This window comes from Xenopus tropicalis, chromosome 4, assembly GCF_000004195.4.
Source record: "Xenopus tropicalis strain Nigerian chromosome 4, UCB_Xtro_10.0, whole genome shotgun sequence".
In the NCBI taxonomy this organism is placed as follows: domain Eukaryota; kingdom Metazoa; phylum Chordata; class Amphibia; order Anura; family Pipidae; genus Xenopus; species Xenopus tropicalis.
The window spans coordinates 115,556,402-115,580,445 of NC_030680.2; the positions used below are offsets into that span (position 1 = coordinate 115,556,402).

Sequence of the window (24,044 nt, forward strand, 5' to 3'; positions counted from 1 at the left end):
CGCTATGAAAAAGTCACGACAATTTGCGAAACAGTCGTAATGGCTACGAAAAAGTCGCAACAATTTACGAAAAAATTGCAAAATCATTACGAAAAAAAATGCATTCGGACGCCTTCGGAATGTTCGTGGATTAGTAAATCAGCCCCTAGATCATAAGCTGCCGAATCGGTCTAAGGGACCAATATCGGCAGCTACAATCGGCCCATGTATGGCCACCTTAACTACCAATGCAACCGTCAGTGTCATGCTCTAGGGCCCTGTCACACATGGCATTTCTTTTCCACAAGTGAAACATGCTGATTTGGCTAACTTCTGCCATTTGTGTGCAGTATCTGGCTTTTATGAGATTCACCTGTCACTAGGGATAGATTTCAGCCAGAAAATGCCATATGTTCAGCGCATAACACTCATGTCGGTTACTGCGCAGAAGATGGCTGAACTGACATGTTCCCTGGTAGAAAAATGTTGGTGGAGAAACAGTGTGTGTGTGACAGGGGCCTCAGGGCAATGAGAGGCAGGGTGCTTTGTTGCACTTTAGAAATCTTCTCTTCAGCTGGCAAGGGCCTGAAAATAGCTGCTCTTCCATATTCATTTAAAATACTTTAAAATTGAATTCATATTCTGTTCTAATTTTTTGGAAATTTCCTATCTTCCTATGCCAATCAATTTCTCTCTTCTTCCATCTCCAACTATTCACCCCCTCCCAATCTAATCTCAGCCCTGCATTTACCTAGGTTTGCTTGTTTTGGTCACCTAACAAGTGAACCTTTGTGAGTTTGGCCACTTGTGGGCTGGACCATATTGGGCTGATACAATCAATTGGCCCTTGCACCAATGATTGGATCACATTGCAAGCCTATTGAAACCCATCCCCTACAACACTGGCAAAACTACACCTCCCAGAAACCCCAGTTATGCACAACTTGTTTTGGCTGTGGGAAGGAAAATTCCCACACATCATTCCTGACACACAATTCTAAACTGGTATATCTGACTTTTGTGGGTTTTACTTTTATCAATCCCTGACCTAATGCAGTTGCACTTCATTGTTTATACTGAATTGCCCTAGTCCTGCTTTTCTTATTGTTGCAGGAAAAGGGTTAGGGGGAGGGGTGTAATGAGAATGAGGAGGAGGGGGTGTTAAGAAAAACTATAACCAATCAAGCTTACCCTCTGCCCTTTGACAAACTCTCCCCCCACACCCACCCGCTGGCAGGGCAGTGACAAAATCCCAATGTGTCTGAGTTAATAGTAAAGAATTTTCCTTCTGTGGCTCCAGCTGCTGTTTCGGAATCCTGCTCCCTGAGGGACTTCTTTGTGCTGGACATCATCATCATGGGCCCCATAGAAACACAACAGGTGAGTGTTCCAATTTTCTTTCCATAGAACTTCCATTATTACTATTGTTTATTATTTGGGTTGCCACTTCACACCTTTCAAACTGGATACACAGTATAACCCTTGAAAGTTTTGGGGAAGAGGGGGTATTTTCCCTGGGCCTCAGCATCAGGGTATCCCAGTGGGGAGAATAACATAAATAAGACAAAGAATATTATATATTACATACCATTCTTTGGATATTTTCAGTAAAAATATACAATGTCCCATTTAGGTTGGGTATCCTTGGTTAATATAATTCCTTTACTCACTCCAGCATGGTAAGGGGCTCTATATTCTCTAACCCTAGTCCTCAATCCATATCCTGTGTTGCTAATGAGAAATCTAGATCATCATCATTTATTTATAAAGAGAAAGTTACATAGCATGTTACAATAATGTATAACAAACAGGGTTTACAACAATTTATGAAACAAAGGTTACAGAAAAAATAATAGGATCAGAGGGCCCTACTCGCAAGATTGTAGATCAATTCTACAGACTGCACTTGTTTCTGTGCAACCATGCTCCTAATTAATTGATAAATAGCTATTTAAAGTGGGAGTTTATTGCATGTCTGATTTCAGAAGTGAAGTGGCAATGCTGTTATAATTAAGAGCTTTCTCCCTGCTTATTAGCAGCTATCACAATGGCAGGGTTTGATAAATATTCATTTCCCCATGAAAGCAAGTAGAAGCTGTGAGAGAGGCCCTTAGCCTGTCATTAACCAAAATATTGATAACCAGTTTGCAATCCTCCTATTCTTGTTAAATTGTAAATCTAAGCCTCCCTCATCACACACATGACCTGTGGATACAGTTCAATGGACATCCTTATAGATGACTAGCTCTTTTGGGCACAGCCCTATCTACTTCTCGTATAGGTCATGGATTGTTTGTTGTGTGTATGCTCATGTTATGCATACATTTATTGTACATAAAATACATGCTGAGGTGTTTCTTTGCTGTGGCAATGCTATAAATGTGTGGCTATACATTCTAAAGCCACAGAAACTGGAGAAGTGCAGTTTGGTCATTCTCATTGTAAATAGAGAAATACATTCTAATGCCACACCTGTTAAACTTGTCTGATCAGTAAACTGACAATATTCTAATTAATATGGGTACTATATGGAAATGTTCTAGCTTCCCCACAAGTTTTTGTGTAGCATCCCCCAATCTTTGTATGGTTCCATTTTGCATGTGTTTACACAAGTGTTCAGTCTGGTTAAAGGCTCACCCAAACAAGCATTTGGCAGTTTTCCTGTCAGCTGTTAGAATTTCCCACACACTGGTGTTTGAGCAGTTTAGTTTGCTTGCAAAGTGATTTAACATACTATCAGGGAAAACATTTTGTGAGTGAAATGATATTTAGTTGTTTACATACAGTATTATGTGCCTCTGTCTCTCAAAGCCCCTATGGATACACACAAAGCAAGACCTGAACTGAAAGTTAAACCATTGTCTTATGTTTATTTTACTCACTGTGCTTATTCCTGGACAATGCCTGAAAAGATTTTTATCAGTGAAAACAAACACAGATCCCATAAGAAAGTACCATAACATGTTTAGCAAGAAAAAGCCCATATTTGACATTCAGGTAGTAGTTGGGGTTGCCACCTGTCTGGTAAAACTGATGCTTGATGCCAATGTTATTAGTAGGGAAGAAAGATATCCTATATCCTATAATAATGTAGACCTGTCAGGAGAGGGCTGCATCAGTGCCCCAATGCAGTCTCTGTCAGATGAGTTTCCTAACCTGCCCAATAGATATCTGCTTGATCTTTAGCTAAATATCAGTTGGGCCACTGGAAAGGCTCCATACACTGTACACAAAAAGGTGCTGACTCATTCCTACTCAGATTGTAAGCTCTACGGGGCAGGGACCTCCTTCCTACTGTGTCTCATAACACATGGCACTTATATGTATATGTATTTATTATATCACTTGTCCTCCCTGTGCGTAATTTTGTATTCTGTAAGACTGTACAGCGCTGCGTACCCTTGTGGCGCTTTATAAATAAAGTTATACATACATACATACATACATGCATACATTCCAGAGTGGTAGGGACAGCAACATTTATTAGCCTGTTTATGACCAGCTTTATTGGACTGCAAGTAGGGAGTGCCAACCTGTAGGCCTGAGCTAAACCTCCAAAATGAATAAATGTAAAATTACTCATAGTGATCCTCTAAGAATGTTTGCTATTTAAATTATTTTTTGATATTTTAGTGGTTTATGAGATATATTAGGAGTTTTATCTTAACAGTTGTGTTTGAAGATCCAAGTGTCTACAAACCTGACTATGCTTTTTCAATGCAAACTGTATCCAATTTACCTTTGGGTTGCTGACTCTCAGTTGAGGCAAAAGACAGACTGGTAGTAGCAAGATGCCACTGAATGGACAAAAATCAGCGGTCTGTTTTGCCCAAGGCCTTGCCACCAGGGCCAGAACAAGGAGCAGGCAGAAGTGGCACGTGCCTAGGGCACTACAACTACTACTTTTGCCTGCCTGCCTACCACTAGTTCCAGCTGGCTGAGGGAGCTATTGTGCACCATGGTGATGAGTGTGTGGGAGGAGTTTAAAGTCACCGCCTGAAACAAGCATGGGTGCAAAGGCTTGCCATGGGCACCAGTGTCCTAAAGAGGGTCCTGGTAGAATAGAACACATTTTGCAGCAGGTCACAGTAACTGTCATCCCCTTGTTTTAACCATGGAATTCAAATACCAGATCAATTGCTCTGCAAAAACCTTATATTTTCACTAGAAAATGTCACTAGAATGTTCTCTTCCATAACAGTCAATTTTATTGTGTAGGACAGCATGACCAGAGCTGTCAATTCCCACAATTTTTTCAGGAGTTACCTGGCTTGAGCTGGAGATACACAGAAAGATCTGCCCCTTTTCCCCTTAGTCTACCATCTCTACAGGAAATCCCCCCCCCCCCCGTATTCTATATGTCCCTATGTGAAAGCTTACTGTGCATGTGCAGTGAGCATTCAGCTCCATGCAAAGGTCTTTGTTAGTTCAGGATGCTAGCCCAAGGCTCTATTGGGAATATGCAGAGAACATATTAAGAAAGCAGGACCATTCCAATTGTTGAGGGTGGAGTGTGGTTTCACTGTTCACAGCAGGGTACTAATAGTATTGTTGCATTGTGCTTAGCTGCACAATATATGCTGTGGGTGGGGTAAAATTCAATTAGTTCCCACCCATCACTTGTTTATGTGCTGACTACTGCGGTCTCTAGTTAACATTTTTTTCCCCAATATATATCCCATTAAAGGTGGCCATACACGGGCACTAACGATGGGCCTGCCTGACCGATATCTGGCCTGAAAACGCCCACATCTTGATTGGGCAGGTTTGATTTTTCGATGGATCAGGGACCACATCAACAACCACCTGTAGGTGGGGATAACGGGAAAAGATCTCACTCGCTCACTCGCTCTGCTCACCAGGCAAGCAGATCTTTGCGTGTATGGCCACCTTAAGGCTACTGCCACATGGGTCTGATTCAGCCCCTACTAGCTATAGCCCTCTATTGTGTCAATTATGGTGAAGCAGCGATCTGAGTGTCATATGATTTATCTAGTGATTACATGTTTTTGTATTTTTTTTTGCTTATAGCCCCATTCTTTGTCAAGAAAGGATGAAAAGGAAGAACCATATAAACCTGCTTTTCCAGGCTGCTTGATTACTGAAGATCCAGTTTCTGACCTAAGCCCACTGGAGTCAACTCGTGTAGATGAGTATGTACCAGTTATTCCTACTTTAGCTACAAACATATCCAGTAATGGGTTGGATAAGATAAAACTACTAAAAAAACAACTACTACAAAAAAAGTATATTGATTGTCTAGGAATTGAGCAAAAGCTTTGCTGTGTATAATGTCAGTAAATGATAATCGTATTCATGCCTATGTTAATAAGCTTTCATAAACTATCTAGCTATCTACTTTGCTAGTATGTGTCAATGTGGGGGGGGGGGGGTTATGGCGTTGCAAATTTCCTTTCTCACAATTTTTCATTTTTCCCATAGGAGCTTTCAGGCAGAATGGACTGAGCCATTTGAGCTTCTCGCTATCCCTGAAGACCAATTTGAAGATTATGGTGAGGTGGTGAGTTCGTGCAGCATGCGGAGCAGCAACTGCAGGTACAATATAGGCACTGCAAAATTATCCAGCATTTGGGAAATAACTGGACTTTAAGAGGCAGAATTATCAAAATGTGAGACTAGAACTCACTACAGAAAAATGTACCCACTTTCTATTCATTCCGATGGGATTTTTAAATGTGTGTTTATCTGTGGGTTAAAGTTAGAGTTTTCCATTTGATAGTGGGTGAGTTTTTTCTGTGGTAAGATCTAGTCTCACACTAAATCTTTCCCTAAGTCTCTAGTTACTATTTGTTACATTCCTAGGTGCAGTGTGCAAAGTGAAATTGAAGCAATTTGCCATGTTTTTTACCTACAATGCATCATGTCTTCCTATTATTCCAGCAAAGGTTTTTCTCTTGGTACAGTTGCATCTAATGCATAAAAATATGCACTTGCAGTTTGGCATAAATAAGACACATTATCCGTTGTGATGTAGCCCGCTGTGGGTACCCTAAAGCAATCTTGGCAGTCAATTACTGCGGTTGCGTGATATTTATGCACAAAGATTTGTTTGGTGCATTGGTGTCTGGTGTCAAAACACACAAGCAAAAGTAGCAGCTTTTGATGCTAGTACATTTAATGAATGATATCAATTTGTGCAAACATAGCTGCAATTTAAGCATGACAGCAACTCTGGTTAAGAGACAATACTATTTTATGGCAATTTCAGATACAAATTTGTACAGGATTAGCCCCTGATAAAGCAGAGGCAAGATTCATGGACCAATTATTCCTTTAGGGTGATGGCACACGTGGAGGTTAGTCGCCCTCGATAAATCTCTGCCAGGAGCAACTAATCTTCTGGTAAAACATACATGTTGCTTTAGCCTTGTGAAACAGCCCAAAAATGCCTTGTGTGGAAACTTTGGGTTACTTTACAAAACTGAAACAATGCATATGGTGATTTACATTATTGCCAGATTAGTTGCCCATGGTTAAGGAGATTTATTGAGGGCAACTTACCTAGTCTTTTTTAATTTTTACTCTTTCACCAAGACAATAACGTACACAGAAAGAAAAGCTCTCTAAAAAGAGGGGGGGGGGAGATTTATAAGCTGACAAATTGTGTTTTTTTTTTTGTTTTTTTTTATAAGGGCAGTGGCAGATGGGGAGATTAGTCGCCATCCCACCGGCAGGAATGTACATCTCTGGTGGGATGGCATACATATTTGTGTGACTTGGCAAATCATAGCAATATGTATGCCATCCCACCGGCAATTTACATTCTTGCCGGTGGGATGGCATTGCGGGGAGATTAGTCACCCCGCGGCAATGAAGATTTGTCCAGGACGACTAATATCTCCCTATCTAATGCTTACCTCTCTTTTGTGTTCCCTAAAAATAAACTGTTATTTAGAATTAGTATTACCCTACTTTTTATACAAATCTGTACAGTGCCTTTGATTTTCCTTAAATTCCTTTGTGAGCGTTTAAAGAGAGTTGGCAGCCATTGGTTGCTATATACGGTGCTTTGTTTAGTTGGCTCTTACAAATAACTATGCTCTTAAGATGAAAAGAGTGTGACTTTAACTGCACACCTGGCACAGCAAACATCTCCCTTGATCATTGTCTTTGACTGAAGTTGTTTGATCTCAGAGTGAAGGCATTATGTGTTGTTTTTCCCAGGGTCCATGGCAGCTGTGACCTTTCCAGCATGGACCCAGAGGTGTCCTCTTGCAGTGAATCTGTGGAAAAGGTAAGAACATTTTGCTTTCAAATGATTATTGCGTGATTTAATGATCATTCTTCCATACAGTTCTATGGCATTGTTTTTAATTTGTTCTTAATTTAAATGTGTGCTTAGTAGCAGAGAGTTACAAACACCTAATGTCTGGGTGCTTCAAAAAAGACATTATTGAACAATTTCTTTGATTTAACAGTTACCAGTATGGAACTAGTTATCCAAAATGTTTGGGACCTTGAGTTCTATGGATAATGGTCTTTCTGTAATTTGGATCTCCATACCTTAAATCTACTAAAAATCATTTAAAATTAATCAAACCCAATAGGATTGTTTTGCCTCCAATAAGGATTAATTATAAACTGGTTAGAATTAAGTGCAAGGTACTGTTTTATTACAGGTAACAGATCCCATACCTGTACTTAAAAGCACAACACTGCATGGTCTGCTGAAGATGTTTTCATCCTGTTGTCTTGTTCCCATTAGTTGAGCTTTCTGGAGGATCGAATCTTGGAATTAGAAGGGGAGAACACACAGAGAGAAGAGACAGAGCAGAAACTGCGCCAGCTTAATAAGGATCTAATGAAAAAGTAAGAGGGGGTTGTGGACTAGAGTTTGATGGGGGAAGTATAAAAACAAAATACCTGGGAATTTTGTGTGTGCACGTGTATACAAGTGGTCATATCCCTTGTGCCACAGGCCTAACTACTGTCTGGAATGGCTAAAGCTTCTCTTGTTCCTCCTGACTAAATTGCAAAGTTGCACAACACCTTACTAGATGTATAGCAGAACTTATTTAACATTGAGAGTAAATCTCTGTCTCCCAATACATTGTGTTCAGTCTTAGGAACATCATAATTGGTTTGTCCATAGTGCACCTTCTTACATGGGCTTTTTAACTATATTTAGAAACAGCTTGCCTGCATTGTAAGGAATGAGAATGTTTGTCCTATGGTCAACAGAGTTTTAGATTCCAGACATAATTTATATTAAGTGTTGGAAAATTGCTCAGGTTACTTCTACTCACAGGAGAGTAAGAGTGGAATTGGCAGCTCCAATGTCTGGCAGATTTAAAAAAAAAAAAAATCTGTGTTCTATTAAAACTGGTAAGAACTAGTACTGTAAGTAAACTGAGTTTTCAAAGTTTTCAGTACTCTGTATTTCAGCTGCAAATCCTTTAGAATGAATTGTGAAAAGCATCATGCTACTTGCTTTAGTGAGCTCTGCAACATAACTATGATAGCATTTATTAATTATAGATAATAATAGCATGTTTGTGCCTTTTTTATTTCCAAAGGATATACTCATTAGAAGAGCAGATGCAGGACCAGAAACTCCAACTGGAGGAAGAGAAACAGGAAATTATTTCTCAGAGAGACTCCTGTTTCCATAAGGCAGAAAGGAAGTGGTGTTTAGAGAGAGAAAAGTTAAATGCACGGTATGTCCTTGCCTCAGTTGCTGTATGGGGGGGGGGGGGGGGGTTAGGCCTCATTTACTGCTTGAACTGTAATTGTTATTGCATTTCATTAATTACTTTTGCTTTGGTTTGTCAATTGGTTCATTATGTTTTGCAGTCAGGACACATGTAAAGTTTAATTTAGAATGGCTGAATAAACTGCCACAGGATTAGGCAGAAACTATGCAGCTCAACTGATTGTGTTCATCTCTTCACCTCTTGTATCGGTTATTGATTGCTTTATATGTTACTCTATGTCCAATGTATGAAACCCACTTATTGTACAGCGCTGTGGAATATGTTGGCACTTTATAAATAAATGTTAATAATAATAATAATAGAAATCTCTCATCCTTTTTTTTTTTCTACACAGAATAAAAGTGCTACAGGATGATAATGTCCAGTTTTCTCAGTCTGTCTCAACTCTCAATGCCCAGAACAGAGTCCTGGAAAAGGTAAGTTTATCATTATATTTACTGTAATGGCCAAAACAGACATTTGATCGATGTCTTTTACACAGAGCTTAGAGGGTGCAAATAGCTAAATAAATAATGAGACCATGCAAGATCTGTTTTGTCCTTGGGCCCCATCACAAAAAAAGACAATGCTGGCAAATAGAGAATATTAAAGCCCAGCTTTAAAAATTATTTAACCCCCAGCTTAATTAATGACAATCTGAATAAACCGTGGGGAATAATGCAGTATCTCTCACAAATAATATAGATATAGCTGTTCAATGGTTGACCAGTAGATGGCACCAAAAGCACACATTTCTTTTTCTTTTAGTTTGCACAATTGCTGAAGTGTTTTTTCATTAGTCAGAAGCAGAATGTGGAACTAGTATTAGGCAGAGTATACAGCTGCCTAGTGTGCAGTGGAATTGGGGGGGCGGGGAAATTTCCAGTGCACAATTACCCCCCTGCATAATGCACTCCTGCTAACAAAGCAGTCATGACAAAGGGTAAAGCTAAGGGAGGGGTTGCATCCTGATAATCTAATCTATCTTGCAAGCATAGATTTTGTGATGAAAACAGGTAAAAAGTATGTTCGGCACAAGTTGTATTCATTTGAATCCATGTTTACAAAGGAAGTATACTGCCTCTTTAAATACAAAACCTTTAGCTCTTCTAAATAAGGGGAAGCCACTGCTTATATTTTGATGATGAAAAAATTCAACACAGACATGATATATTTGTCTGTATGGTGTTGCTTCTTTGTACAGAAAGTCCAGAGCTTGGTGAGTGAAGTACTTGAAACAGCCGAGAGTCTGGAGAAGGAGCGGGAGAGCAGCAGGATGTGGAAAGATGCCCTAAATCAGGAAAGAGAAGCTTGGCAACGCGAGAGGCAGGAAGCAGCACAGGTGGGTAAATATTTAAGGGACTTGGTGGTTAATAACCCCTAACCATCATGCTCTGCTGACTAGAGATACAGTCACAGCACAGTGCTACAACATGGATGTTATCTGCTATTGAAGTTAATGCCATTGCCTATAACACATTTAACCTCTATTCAGTCCTCTATCAAAAGAAACACAGGATTCCTTGTCCCTTGTCATGATGTCCCAGTGTCTGACTTCTTCTCTCAGAAACATCCTTAATTCCAGTGGCCAGAGTATGAGTAATTCTCTCCCCTCTCCTGCTCACCCTCCCAAGAGAATGCTAAGAGCTCCCTCCCCCTCCCTTAGAAATGTGTGATCTCAGCTCTAATGGCTAGACTGCAGACAGGAAGCTACTTAAAATGGCAGCTGCTATCTTAAGCAAACAGAGAAAGCTTCTAAAGCTGTTTACTCCGGTATGGTAATGCTTTCAGCAGAAAAAATATAGCGTTCTAGGTGGCACTAATGTGGCAAATCTATTTGCAGTAAAATGCCAAAATGACTTTCCTTCTTCTTTAAAGTAAATAAGGCAAGTACTCAATGAACAAAAGTCTTTTTTTATATGAGTTATTTGTTAAATTGATACATTATCATTTTGCACTGATTGGTTTGCTTTTGTAAGTATGTTACTTGAAGTCCCTAAACCTGACACTTTTTTGTTTTGACAATCTGACTGTCCTCTTCTCAACCTGCCAGTTATAGCTTCTAATGCTAATGGACAACTGCTGCACAAATATGGCAGCCCCCTCATAGAGGAACATGGGGATCAGACAGTATATAATTTAAAAGCATCAGGCAAATCAAAGACAATGTTATAATGTAAAAAAGGTTTAATATCTGGGGTCAGTATTTCTGTAAGGGAAGCCTAGCATATTATTTTTTTCTTTTTAAAACCTTATTGGATTTACATTTTACATTGACTTTTTAAATCATTAACTTTGCAGTTGGTTGAAGATCTGCGCTGTGAGCTGAGCAGGTTCCAGAGGACAGACTGTGAGCTGCCATGCTGTAATGATAGGAGAAGTACTCACAGCCTATGGGAAGAGTGTGAAAGGGAGAAGCACAGACTGGCAGAGGTAAGTGTGGGGACTGCTGTTTAACTGAAAAAAAGAGAATGCAAGAAACTATTGGGCTTATTTATCAATTTTCGAATTTGTGAAGTCATTTGTTTTTCTAAATCAATTAAAATGGCATATCAAATGTTCGCTTATTTATTAAAGTGGTAAACCTGTGCGATTAAAAAAAACAAAAAACTCATATACTCAAATTTTCATGTTTTAAACTCGAATACAACTCGTAAACTCAAATTGAGTAAAATGGCTTAACTTTGCCTATGATTTCTGCCATTGACTTCTATAGAAACTTGCAAGCTTTTAGATGGCAAAGTTTTACATTAGAGTTTTCTGATTGTTTGCACTTAATAAATACCAGACATTTGAGTTTTTGAACCATGACTCAAATTCAAGTTTTTCAAGTGCAAAAAAACTTGAATTGAAATAAAAACCCAAAATCAACCATTAATGAATCACTGCAAAGACATGAGGTTAATTAAGTGCAAAAGATGATTATTTTTTAGTTTAAGCAAGTGAGAATAGTAGCATCCATAAAGTAAACAATTTATCACCTTGCTCTCATACAAAGTAAATACAAATACAAAGATAAGTTTTGTAAACTTAGGTATTTAAGAGAAAATCAGTGGAAGATAACTATTACAGTATTATACAGTATTTTTTCTCATAAAACTGGACTGGATGTGGTCTCCTTGGTTGCAACATCATGTGGTGTCTACATTTTACTTGGAGGTAGATAAAGACACAATCACAAGTGATCGAAATGTGAAATTACAACATGACACCTAGCAACTGTATGTCCGGTACAAACTATTTTGTGTGTCTGATTAGTCTCCACTCTCCACTCCACCCAGTTATGTGTCATTATGAATCATGCTAATTAAAACTTCTAGTATTTCCACCTGAATCTGGGGCTTTCCACTACTGATTTGTACTGATGACAAGCTCATTAACCCTGTTGATTGGGCTTGAGGTCTGGGGTTATCTTTGATCCTTCTAAATTTAATTAGTGCCATTGCCAAAACCTGCCACTTTTGCTTTGTAATATTGCTAGGATCAGTCTCTCTCTATAGCAAATGTATAAAAATGATTTCACCCACATTCCTCCTTCCTCAATTCTCAATATATTCATAAAAGGAGAGCACCTTCATGCAGGTTAACTGCTTTATCATTTATTCAAACCACTGTACACATTATTATGTGATATTCCAAAGGGCCAGGCGGTGAGCCATTGGGGATCGATGCATCGTGCTTTGTGAGCAGTAAGGCTGAGCATTTGAAATTCAATTTTGGATATTCATAAAAGAATAGCACTTGAATATCATTTCGGTCCCTTGCCCTTTATTTCAAGCCACAGTTTGACTTATGTAGTGAATTCAACATTTTGATGGGGGAAAGGTTCCACCCACACATGCAGGGCACCAAATTGTGGAACAAGTGCAGAAGTCTAGGGAATAATTCTTATGGGTCACTGACCAATCTGGCCTGTTCATCAGTCTGTGTGTAGGGTTCTTGTCCATAATTATACTGAAATAAATGATGGAGCATCACATACGAATGTTAGGCTAATGTCACATGTAGCGTATTCTTGGCAAGCCAAAAACACTTGCCGAGAATACGTCCTGCTACTGTAAAATCCTCTTACTTGTGCCTGCTCCAGGAAGCACTGAATACGTTTGGGTGCAGGCACATGTAGGCGATAGCCACTGAAAATACAAACTCTCACATGTTCTGGTGGATATTGGCTTTGTGTGCCTGCACCCAAGCGTATTCAGTGCTGCCCGGTGCAGGCACAAGTAGGAGGATTTTACAGCAGCAGGGCATGTTAATGCTACGTGTCGCATTAGCCTTAATTGAACCTGGACAGCATCTTAGCTGTCCAACATTTCAACCTGTGAATGATAAGATTAACGAGGTGTGGCAAGATTGCTGAATATCAGGTAAATTGGTTTTAAATCTTCAAACTAGTATATGTGTGGCCAAGTTTAGTTATGACATTTAGGCAATTTTACATAGGAGATATAGAAATATAACCAAGTTGGTATTATTTTTCTTTAAGTTGGATGCTGTTACAGTTCCTTTTCAAAATGATTTAGACCTCAACTATGTAATTTCAAAATTAATTTTTGGAGTCTAGCTAAAAAAATGAATGGTTTTGTCAAAGTGATCTATTGCTTTAAATGCTTATCATGTCCGTAGAAAACTAGAAAAATTTCAATTTGTATATCTCCACAGGAGAACCAAAGTCTACGAGAAATAAATGAAGATCTGCAGGATGCTCTGCTTGTACAAAATGGGTCCCTCTGCTTCCCACACAGCATCCACAGGGAAAACTCACCTTCCAAACCAGGTTCTCCAGTTCACTCTATTGCTGAAGAGATTGACGTGTGTACACAAGAGCAGGTAAATTGTCAAACTGGAATGTTGATTCGTACAAACAACATTAAAATGAAAGTCCAAGGTTATTACGGAAAGGCCATCTCCCATAGACTCAGTTTTAATAAAATTCACATTTTTAAAAATGATTTCCTTTTTCTCTGTAATTAAAAAACAGAACCTTGTACTTGATTCCAACTAATATATAATTAATCCTTATTGGAGGCAATCCTATTGGGTTTAATTACTGTCTTAATATTTTTTTAGCAGACTTAGGGGCACATTTACTAACCCACGAACGGGCCGAATGCATCCGATTGCGTTTTTTTCGTAATGATCGGTAATTTTGCGATTTTTTTCGGTGTCTTTACGATTTTTGCGTAAAAACACGTGTTTTTCGTAGCCATTACGAAACTTGCGCAAAGTCGCGATTTGTTTGTAGCGTTAAAACTTGCGTGAAACGTCGCGCCTTTTAAGTTTTAACGCTACGAAAAAGGCGCGACTTTGCGCGCAAGTGTTAACGCTACGAAAAAATCGCGACTTTGCGCAACTTTCGTAATGGCTACGAAAAACTCGCGTTTTTACGCAAAAATCGTAAAGACGCCGAAAAACTCGCGTTTTTACGCAAAAATCGTAAAGACGCCGAAAAAATCGCAAAAAATACGAAAAAATCGCAAAATGTTCGTTTCCAATCGGAATTTTTCCAATTCGGATTCGAAATCGTGTCTTAGTAAATCAGCCCCTTAATGTAGGAGATCCAAATTATAAAAAGACCCCTTATCTGGAACATTCCAGGTCCCGAGCATTCTGGATAAAGGGTTCCATACCTGTATTTGATACACAACTTGCATAGTGTTGCACAGGAGGAGAGCAACTACACATATATCTGCACAGGCTGTAGTACAGTGTGACTATTCATACAGCATTCCCTTAATAAGCAATTTTTTCAATGCAGCAATATCTGTGTGTACACTTATTGAACCAAGTGTAGATATTTCTTAGCTAAACCTAGAATTACATTATAGCCACACACCCATGTTAAGGAATTATATTGGCCAATTTATTGGGTATAACATACAACAGGGTGCTACTGTGTCCTATTGATTTGACTTTGTGTTACAGGTTGATATGAAAGAAACATGAAATAATACATGCATTAGAATGTATTATTTTATGTTTCTTTCATATAAAAAATTGATATTGGGCATTCTTTTAACTGATGGTGCCATTAAAATTCAGTCAGGTGGAGATCCTTTTTACTAGACCTGGCAAAACTTTTACCCAGTTGCTATATAAGATTCAGAATCTGCATTTTTTACTTTTCCTGTTTTTCATTGAATGGCATACAAAATGGCATTTTTAGTCTAATTATTCGTTTTCTTCTCTCCCCCTCAGATTTCAGCCCTTAATGAGCAGAAAGAAGTCAATAGACGCCTGCGCCAGTATCTAGATCGTGTTATCCTCACTGTTTTAGAAAAAGACCCCGCTCTTCTTGAAATCAAGCCATCTCTGAGTCATTGACTGTTGGGAAGGCTATAGGAGGGTAGTAAATAAACTTTTTATTCACTGAGGGATATAGGCCTAATTATATATTGCCAATAATGAGCTGGTCTCATCCTTTAATTACTCACTACTCACACTGTGTAAGCCTGTGCTAATTCTTTGAAAAGAATGCAATTTAATGTCTGTCCGTAAAAAATGTAATTTATTTTTTTAATTATTTGTGCATTTTTGTAAGTCACTATTGAACACAACCCTATAATCCCAATTTAATACATAGCCACTTTTTACTTTCGCCTAAAAATGTACAGCATAAAGGTGAGGAGAGGCATTGTCTCTGAAGGAGACTTAAATTGTATGTGTGTGGAAATGATGCCAAGGATATTCTGTGAATATGCTACTCAGGGCAAGACATGGATATTAAATACATATTGAACATGCAGTGGTGTCATTTTGTTAATGCTTTACACAGAACTTCGTTTATTTTCCTATTCAAAATAGCAATACTACCTAACCTAGTGCCTTTTTCAGATGCAGTAGAGACATGTGCTTCCCTGCAGTGGACCATAAAAACAGTTAGCAAGTAGCCAGCTATAACATGCCTGCCAGCTTGCCACATTGCCTATCTTGATCCAGCAAGTCACTCCTTGGTAGACAAAGGTAGTGCTAATAATGGATTTCCATAGCCCAAAAAACCTCATTAAAAGTGAGCCATTGATGTGTCAAGCCTCACTGGGTTCCACATGAACTTAAATAATAATAACCCAAAGTCACCAGCCTAGCTAGGAGCAGAGCAGAGGTGCAGCTCCAATGGGGCTTCTCAACGTGGTCCGCCCAGAGGCCTGCATCGCTATGTTCAGATACATTGAAGATCAAAACACCATATAAGCTGATGGTATAGGAGGGGTATCTGGTGCAAAAGTAGGGCGCTGTGCAAATTTTGCTGCAGGACCTATAAGCCTTTAGTTACTGGTGGGTCCTGGGCAAATGCCACTTTTGCTCATTTATTAAAATGGCCCTGCCTGACCCAATAGAAAGTACAGGGTTCCCTCTGCAAGCATTTGTAGTATGGCTATACCTGACCTGCATGACATCTAAAATGACATCGTTGCAACTTGCACAACATTTACAAATTAGCACGAGTGTTGTACCAGTATTTGCAGTGAACTACTGGAATGCTTGGGAAAATGCTGCATTAAGTAGAAAGGATATAACAAATTAAGTTTATTTTCTCTTTGCATTTAGCACTCTGCACATATGGGGTAGACTCTGGCATGAAAATGCTTGCTTTTCAGTTACCAAGCTGAAATCTCCCACATCTGTGCACTAACAGGCCAATGCCAGCGCGAACTGATGTCAAGGCAGAAGGATAAGCATTTTCTCGCCCACTGTAGATAGGCAAGCAGAGAAAATAGTAGAGTCAGTGGGGTAACTTGAGGACAGGGGCAGGCCGGACTGGCAATCTGTGAATTCTGGAAAATGCTTGAGGGGCTGCTGTAAGTTGCCACAGACAGTCACTACTTATTATGCTGGTGGAGGGCTGTTTGGGCCCAACATGAACAAAAAATATCAAGTGTGAAATAATGATCAGCCGTGGGTAGCATGGGAAAAAAGAATAAGAAAGGCCAAGCAGACTTTGTGGCCACACTCAAATAGAATGTCCACTTTCCATGTTCAAAATGGCAGCACAAAGTGCACCACAAGACAAAGTGGCCCCCATAATTTCATCACATATGGTCACCCTAAGCTTGCCATGACACACTGTGGTACCTACATTTCATGTCAGTAAGTTCACTGTAGAAATGGTCAATGAGTACTCCATTAACCCTAGATCTGCCAGTAAGGTCAATGCAAAAATTATTTGTGAACACTCCATTAACCACAGACTTACAACTTAGTTGACTGCAGAAATGGTCAATGGGCACTCAATTAACCCCAGACTTGACAGTATAATCCCTGCAAAAATGGCCAGGGAACACTACATTACACCCCAGAATGGCCAGTAAGATCACTGCAGGTATGATCAATGAGCACTCCATTAACCCAAGATTTACCAGTAAGTTTACTGCTGAAATGACTAATGAGCACTCCATTAACCTCAGGCTTTCCAGTAAGATCACTACAAAAATGGCCAATGAACACTCTATTAACCCCGGACATACCAGCAAGATCACTGCAGATAAAGCCAATGAGCATTTCATTAACCCAGAGTGAAACCCTTGGTCATTTATATTTTATTCATTAAGTCAATCTGGAGCTGAGAGAGAGTCCCTGTAGACCCCAGCATTGAAGGGGCCTCTGAGGACCAAGGTGCTCCCACATTGCGGGATCTGCAGGGGCCTTATTTATACCACTGATTGGTTTGACATGGCCCTTAGGGCAAGGCCACGAGGGGTGGATAGTCAGCACAGGCTGATCATCCCCCTGCACGCTTAAAAATTCTTCCAGTTGTGCCTGCACCCGAAAGCACTAAATCTATCCAGGAGCAGGCACATGCAGGTGATATATGCTAACAAACACCAAGTCTCATATTTGTTGGCAGATATCAGCTGTGTGTGCCTGCACACGAGTGGATTCAGTGCTTTCAGGTGCAGGCACAAATAGAAGAATTTTTCAGCATACAGGCAGATTGTCAGCCTGCGCTTATCCACCCTGTGTGACATTGCCCTTAGACTTAAAGGAATACAGTCCAATCCAATTCCGGGCGGTTTGGGACTCCAGTTACATGGTGTCAGGATCAGCGGGATTCGAACCCCACTTGGGGTGTTCCTGACGGCAGGCATTTGGAGACTGGACTGCGGATGCAGGAACCGGAGACTGGACTGCGGATGCAGGAACCGGAGACTGGACTGCGGATGCAGGAACCGGAGACTGGACTGCGGATGCAGGAACCGGAGACTGGACTGCGGATGCTGCTATCCCCCTGTCTGCTCCAGTGCCCAAATGCCTGCCGTCAGGAACACCCCAAGTGGGGTTCGAATCCCGCTGATCCTGACACATGGGAATAGGAGAAACAATAGGTTACCTGAAAGCAGTTCTAATGTGTAGCGCTGGCTCCTTCTGAAAGCTCAGACTCAGGCACAATGCACTGAGATGGCGCCTACACACCAATATTACAACTAAAAAAAAAATCATTTGTTGGTTTAAGAATTACATTTTAAATGGTAGAGTGAATTATTTGCTATGTAAACAGTGTAATTTAGAAATAAAAAGTATATCATAAAAATCAAGACAGTATCCCTTTAAGTTTTAATCCTATATTTTTTCTCTAAATTGGCTGAAACACATGCATTCCAAAAATACCCAGCAAAGCATGTTGGGGTTTTTTTTGTTATTTTTTGAGCCAAACAGGGCAAACCATGTTAGATTCTTGCGTGATAGATAATTATTTTATCAGTGTGCAGATAATCCTCCTACATATGGGGACACTTGCCAGCAAAACACAACAAAGGGGAAGGGAGGGGATTGTGCACTGGTAACCAAATTATCTAGCTTGCAAGGACCAGAGTAGCTTCAGTTTCAATGTACCCTGTTTCTCAAGAAATAACAAAAGCCACTGATTTATTGTGATTAAAACATTAGGCAGTAAGTATGTTCAGCACACGCCCTATTCATTGCACTCATGTTGAACAAGGGGGTGTACTGCTGACTAACCTTTATCAGACTCCAGAGCCACAGAACTGACTGCTGAGTCACGGTCTCTGCAGTCGGCTGACTGGCTGCAAACCCCTACATTGTTTTCTTCTTTTCTTTCTGCTGAGTAATGGCACATGTGTTGCATTCCTAAGAGAAACAGGAACACTAATTCTCTCTCAGTCTCTCATATATTTATTTTTTCATTAATTTATTTTTGTGTCATAATTAAATATTTACAAAATGCCAAAGTACACACAGTGTTGTACAATAAATGTATACACTGGATATACAGATTTCATTAAAATAAAAACAAATAACGAGAGCTTACAATCTAAAAGTTGCAATGATTTCCTGCTCTTTTGAAATTACATTATATGAATCATTATATGCTAGTAATGTTATACTTTCAGATTAATAACTAATTTCTTAAACAATTTTCATCTGAACTATATATTATATATGGCTCTCTGCTATGGTGCCATTTAGTTGAGTAGGTTGGTGGGCTTGCCATGTGGTATACGCCTGGTGTTACATGGCCCTAAGGCTGTGTAAGAAAAGCAGCCCATACACAGACTGTCTATTATAATAACTGAGGCTGATAAATTGGTTGAGATATTTGTTGAATATACTTGTACACATGTGGCTGTGCAAACTGCAGTGATCAGAGTAATATTACCCAACAGGCCATTTCTGGAATTGTGGACCCATGGAGTTCTGAGTCAGCAGTTGTGGATCACAAATCAGAAAAAAATGTTCTCCCCCCCCAAAGGGGAAGAAAATGCAGATTCACTTCCTTCTGTCCCTGCATTGAAAATCATAGATTTGGATTTCAGTGTGAATACGCATATTTTTGCATATCCATGCTAAAAGTCTGTCCCATGTGCTTATGCCAAGGAAGAACAAATTGGATTGGTGCTTTTTCTGGAGGCTAAATCACTCATCAGAGCCTTTTTTGCTCATTTAATTTTGTTTAATGCAAACCATATAGCATTACATTGTTTAATAAATCATCAGTATTTTTACCATAAAGGAAGCCCAGAATGCTGGAACACCATGAGGAATGGTTCCACGTATTGAAAAATGTTAAGGTGTTCCTAAAACCTCTGTCTCATTCTTATCAAAGCCATACACAATGAGATGTTTGATAACATTAAAAGCAGAGCTATTTCTTTGTAAATATAGACTTTGTACTTGATAATTTCAGCTTAAAGGAACAGTAACACCAAAAAATGAAAGTGTATAAAAGTAACTAAAATATAATGTGCTGCTGCCCTGCACTGGTAAAAGTTGTGTGTTTACTTCAGAAAGTCTACTATAATTTATATAAATAAGCTGCTGTGTAGCCATGGAGGCAGCCATTCAAAGGAGAAAAGGCACAGGCACATAGCAGATAACAGATAAAACACTATTGTATTCTACAGAACTTATCTGTTATCTGCTATGTAACCTGTGCCTTTTCTCCTTTTTTCCAGCTTGAATGGCTGACCCCATGGCTACACAGCAGCTTATAATATAAATTATAGTAGTGTTACTGTAGCAAACACACCAGTTTTACCAGTGCAGGGCAACAGTGCATTATATTTGTATTAGTTTAAAGCTCTTTCATTTTTTAGTGTTACTGTTCCTTTAAAGGCTATGTTACATATGGTGTTCTCACTGCCAAGGTGCCCTTAGGAAGAAAGCAAACAACACACCCTTCACTCCTTTTACTGCTTCCCATAGAAAATGATCGAAAATGACTGCTTGTGGCAGACACTGATGATGACAGAAACAAACAGCACTTCTCAGACACACACATTCCGGAGCAGTGCCCTCCTATCCCTATTAGTGTTTACCATGTGCTGGCAATTTCCTGTGCATTTCTGTATGAAGCACTCATAGATATTTTGACCACTCCTTAGTACAACATGTATTATAACATAAAGATGTCCATGCACAGACAGATATAAGCTACTGACAGGTCTGGCTGGGATTTAAAATAGGTTCTGGCATTCCAAATACACAGAGGCCCAAGCAGCCTTCCCAGGCCCAAAAAACTGTTTATGGCATCTTACAGCAGTACCTCTAGCATTTTGCCAGAAGCCACTTAAGTTGGTAGCTTATCTGCCCATGTATGTAGCCCTGCTCAATATTCTGTCGAATCGTGTGAAAGCATCTCTCAATAGGTCTGCATAGGCCTTCACTATGAGCCAATCATTGGGCTAGGGGCAAAACAATTGGATGAGTCTGATGTGGCCAAAATCAGGAAAATATCCTCTCGTTTGACAACGAAGGGTTTTTCACAGTGAGGGCAGTGAGGTTGGGGAATGCCCTTCCTAGTGAAGGAAAGGTAAAAACTAAGTAATCTTTATCAGAAAGGTCTATGTAAATACAGCCATAAGCACTTACAGTAATGCTGCACTGAGTCCTCTATCAAAAGAAACACAGGATTTCTTGTCCCTTTTTTTAGTAAACATGATGTTCCAGTGTCTGACTTCCTACCTCAGAAACATTCTTAATTCCCATGGCCAGAGTCTGCACAGCTCTCTCCTCTCTCCTGCTCCCCCTCCCACTAGAGTGCTTAGAACTCCCTCCCCCCTCCCTGTGAATGTGTGATCTCAGCTATAACGGCTAGACTGCAGAAAGGAAGCTACTTAAAATGGCAGCTGTTATCTTAAGCAAGCTTAAAGCTTCTAAAGCTGTTTACTCAGGTATGGTATCAGTTTCTGTAGAATAAATATTTTGTTCTAGTTGGCACTAATTTGGCAAATCTATTGGCAGTAAAATGCCAAAATGAATTTCCTTCTTCTTTAAGGGGTGATATGCTAACTGTATAATTATATAACAGGATCATATAAAAATATCTCTAATGCTTTATTTACCAGTCCTTACAACTGACATGAGGGCACCCATTTTGATTAGAAGAAAGGAGGTTCTGTCTAAATATCCCGAAAGGGTTTTTAATGTGAGATACGTGAAGTTGTGGAATTCTCTCCAGTTGTACTGGCAGATACATTATATAGCTTCAAGAAGGAGTTGGATGGCTTTTTAGAAAGTGAGGAAATACAGGCTTATGGAAGATAGCTCATAGTACAAGTTTACCCAGGGACTGGTCTGATTTTGCCTCGCCCTGGATCAACTAGCAGTTAGGCAGGTTATGTATAGGCATTATGGTTGAACGTAATTGACGTGTGTCTTTTTTCTACATTACTATGTTATATACGAGTGTATAGATAGGTCTGTATAAGTATATATATTAGGGATGCCCCAAACCCAGTTTTTTGGGTTCGGCTGAATGCCCCAATCCCTGTTAAGGGATTTGGCTGAATACTGAACCAGATCCGAATCCTAATTAGAGTGGATTGGATTCAGTTCGGCCAGGACTGTAGGCCGAATACCGAACCAAATGCTGGATTCGGTGCATCCTTAATATATATGCACTGGGGTTCACTTAGAGGGGTTGAATTTGTAATTTTTTCAACCCATCTTAACTATGTAACTATGGTACATGTGCTGTTTGCCTAAGGCAACAATTAGCATGTAGCATTTATAGGTCATATAGGTTATAAGAGAAAACACACAATACTGAAGAGAGAAAAATGGGGTTGGGGAAATAACCATTCATATCTTTTAAATCATTCTCAGTTTTTTAATAGGCAGGGATTTCAACCAGTACTTTCTGTCTCTTAGATTTATAAATAATTTTTGGCATAACTAAGGACATGGTTGGGGCATAATAGGGAAAAGGATTTGAGGCTGGTCATATAATTACCTGTTGAAAAAAAATCCCTGGGAAATGTACATCCCAGGAATGTAGCTCTAGCTACAGGCAAAAGAAAGCCAAATTCACTTCCCCAGGTAGGTACTCCTTTTTCTGTAAAAAAAAACACACCAGCTAAATGTTAGAAAATGCCACATCATGATTTCAGCTCCATTTTATTCACTGATCCCTATCAAATTGGCACCCCAGTGAATAATGCCTTCCTTGTTCTTTAAGACTATCTTTAAAATGCATAATGAACAACATTTTAAAAATATATATTTTGTAAATTTTCCTTTTCAAAGTTATTGCTCCATAAAGCCAGTCATGCATTATAACGTAAAACAAGGCAAACCCAAAAGAGTGCATCAGTTATTTAGCAGAAAGCCAGATTGCACTGCTGAGTCATGTTTACCCTCTCCAGCTCCATGTTGAGATTTTGCTGTGTCATGGTCATATGCTGTGTGTGTGTGGTTGGTGGGGGGGGGGGGCTGTGAGGGAGGGGGGTGAGGAAGTGAAAGCACAGCCAGCTGGAAGCTTCATGAAGCAGTGAGAAAGAACTGCATTGTGCAAAAGGCATCTATCTATTAGTCACCGACAACGCGCAGTTCTTGGTATAGATTACTTTTGTTTGTTCTCTTCTGTATCATGTCTGTGACAAGTATCGCATTTTTGTTCATGAATGTGATGTGACAAGTGTTTAGGCCTGCCAATATTGTAAGGTAATCAATTCTATTAGTCAGCACATAGTGAAATGGAACCAATAACAAACTGTTACCATTGTTACATTGTGCACACACTGGGTGGATTACTCCAGTGTGCAACGTCTGTGCACTGCTTGTCATGCCACTTGCTCATGTGCCCAGAGTGCAAACAGATGCCAGAATAACAGGCTAATTGCAAAATAATCCTACACTGGGGCTGTGGCTCTACAACACTATTCTGTGTTTTATTTCTGGTCCTGATCCAGACCCAGGGCAAATATATGAACAAGTATATGAACAGATGCTGCTTCTGACTAGTGGAGTAATGGGAAGAGGGGGCAGTGAGATTCAGGAAAGTACAAAAAATGGTCTTTTCTCCTTCAGGGGCCCAAGCGACAACAAGAAATTTACAAGTGGAAACATGGCTGGGGGGGGGGGGGGGGCAAGCTATGAACCTGCCTTTGACTGTCACATGTGCAACCTTTCAGGCATCCTGATGCTACAGTGGTTTTTCAAGATCTGCCAGATAGTTACATCTCTGCTTTACTTTTAGTCAAAACCTTTAAGGGCCCTTGTTAATCCTCACACCCAGAACTGTTGTCTCTGCAATTTATACACCCTTCTTGTCCTTGCATGTTGTAAATGAAAACTTAACAAATTATGGTAAAAATGATGTGGCTGCAGGAGGAAGCGCAACCAAAGTTTAAAGTGAAAGTTTAAATGTGAGCTGCTGCTGTACCCACCTTCACTGGTAAATATACTTTTTTCTGTGCTGATGTTTTGTTCTGCTGTTTTGTCTTTATCATTTTGAATCCAAAATCATGTGAATCTGAAAAATGAACACATCCTGTTATGTTCCCCTCACCCCTGCCCCCCTCTACTTTGCTCCTCTTCCCCCCACCCCCTCCCTCCTGGAGGAAACACTCACTCAGCTTCTTTTTTTTTTTTTTTTTTGTCCTACAGCCACGT

At 39.7% G+C, this 24,044-nt stretch overlaps 1 protein-coding gene and 1 long non-coding RNA gene across 4 annotated transcripts; one reads left to right on the forward strand and one right to left on the reverse strand.

Annotated features, from left to right (window-relative positions):
• Positions 1–918: 918 nt before the first annotated feature.
• rab11fip4l (RAB11 family interacting protein 4 (class II) like) lies at positions 919–15,438 on the forward strand. 3 transcript variants are annotated; one of them, XM_018092912.2, is made up of 12 exons: positions 919–984; positions 1,280–1,359; positions 5,011–5,132; positions 5,422–5,535; positions 7,165–7,234; positions 7,706–7,809; positions 8,517–8,657; positions 9,049–9,130; positions 9,898–10,035; positions 10,995–11,126; positions 13,356–13,523; positions 14,892–15,438. In XM_018092912.2, the coding sequence occupies exons 2-12, from the start codon at positions 1,336–1,338 to the stop codon at positions 15,015–15,017; spliced, it is 1,221 nt and encodes a 406-aa protein (XP_017948401.2). In that variant the 5' UTR covers positions 919–984; positions 1,280–1,335; the 3' UTR covers positions 15,018–15,438.
• Positions 15,439–18,650: 3,212 nt separating this feature from the next.
• Positions 18,651–23,935, reverse strand: LOC116410446. The gene is made up of 3 exons (XR_004222419.1): positions 23,819–23,935; positions 22,384–22,485; positions 18,651–18,779 (listed from the first exon to the last, which is right to left on the reverse strand). It is a non-coding gene; the product is annotated as an uncharacterized LOC116410446 (long non-coding RNA).
• Between the last annotated feature and the right edge of the window lie 109 nt (positions 23,936–24,044).

Coding starts and splice junctions, on each gene's coding strand:
- rab11fip4l (XM_031899816.1), top strand. CDS start 4,758: ATGGATCAGGGACCACATCAACAACCACCTGTAGGTGGGGATAACGGG. Junction 7,810..8,516: donor AATAAGGATCTAATGAAAAA/GTAAGAGGGGGT, acceptor TTATTTCCAAAG/GATATACTCATTAGAAGAGC. Junction 11,127..13,355: donor AGAAGCACAGACTGGCAGAG/GTAAGTGTGGGG, acceptor ATATCTCCACAG/GAGAACCAAAGTCTACGAGA.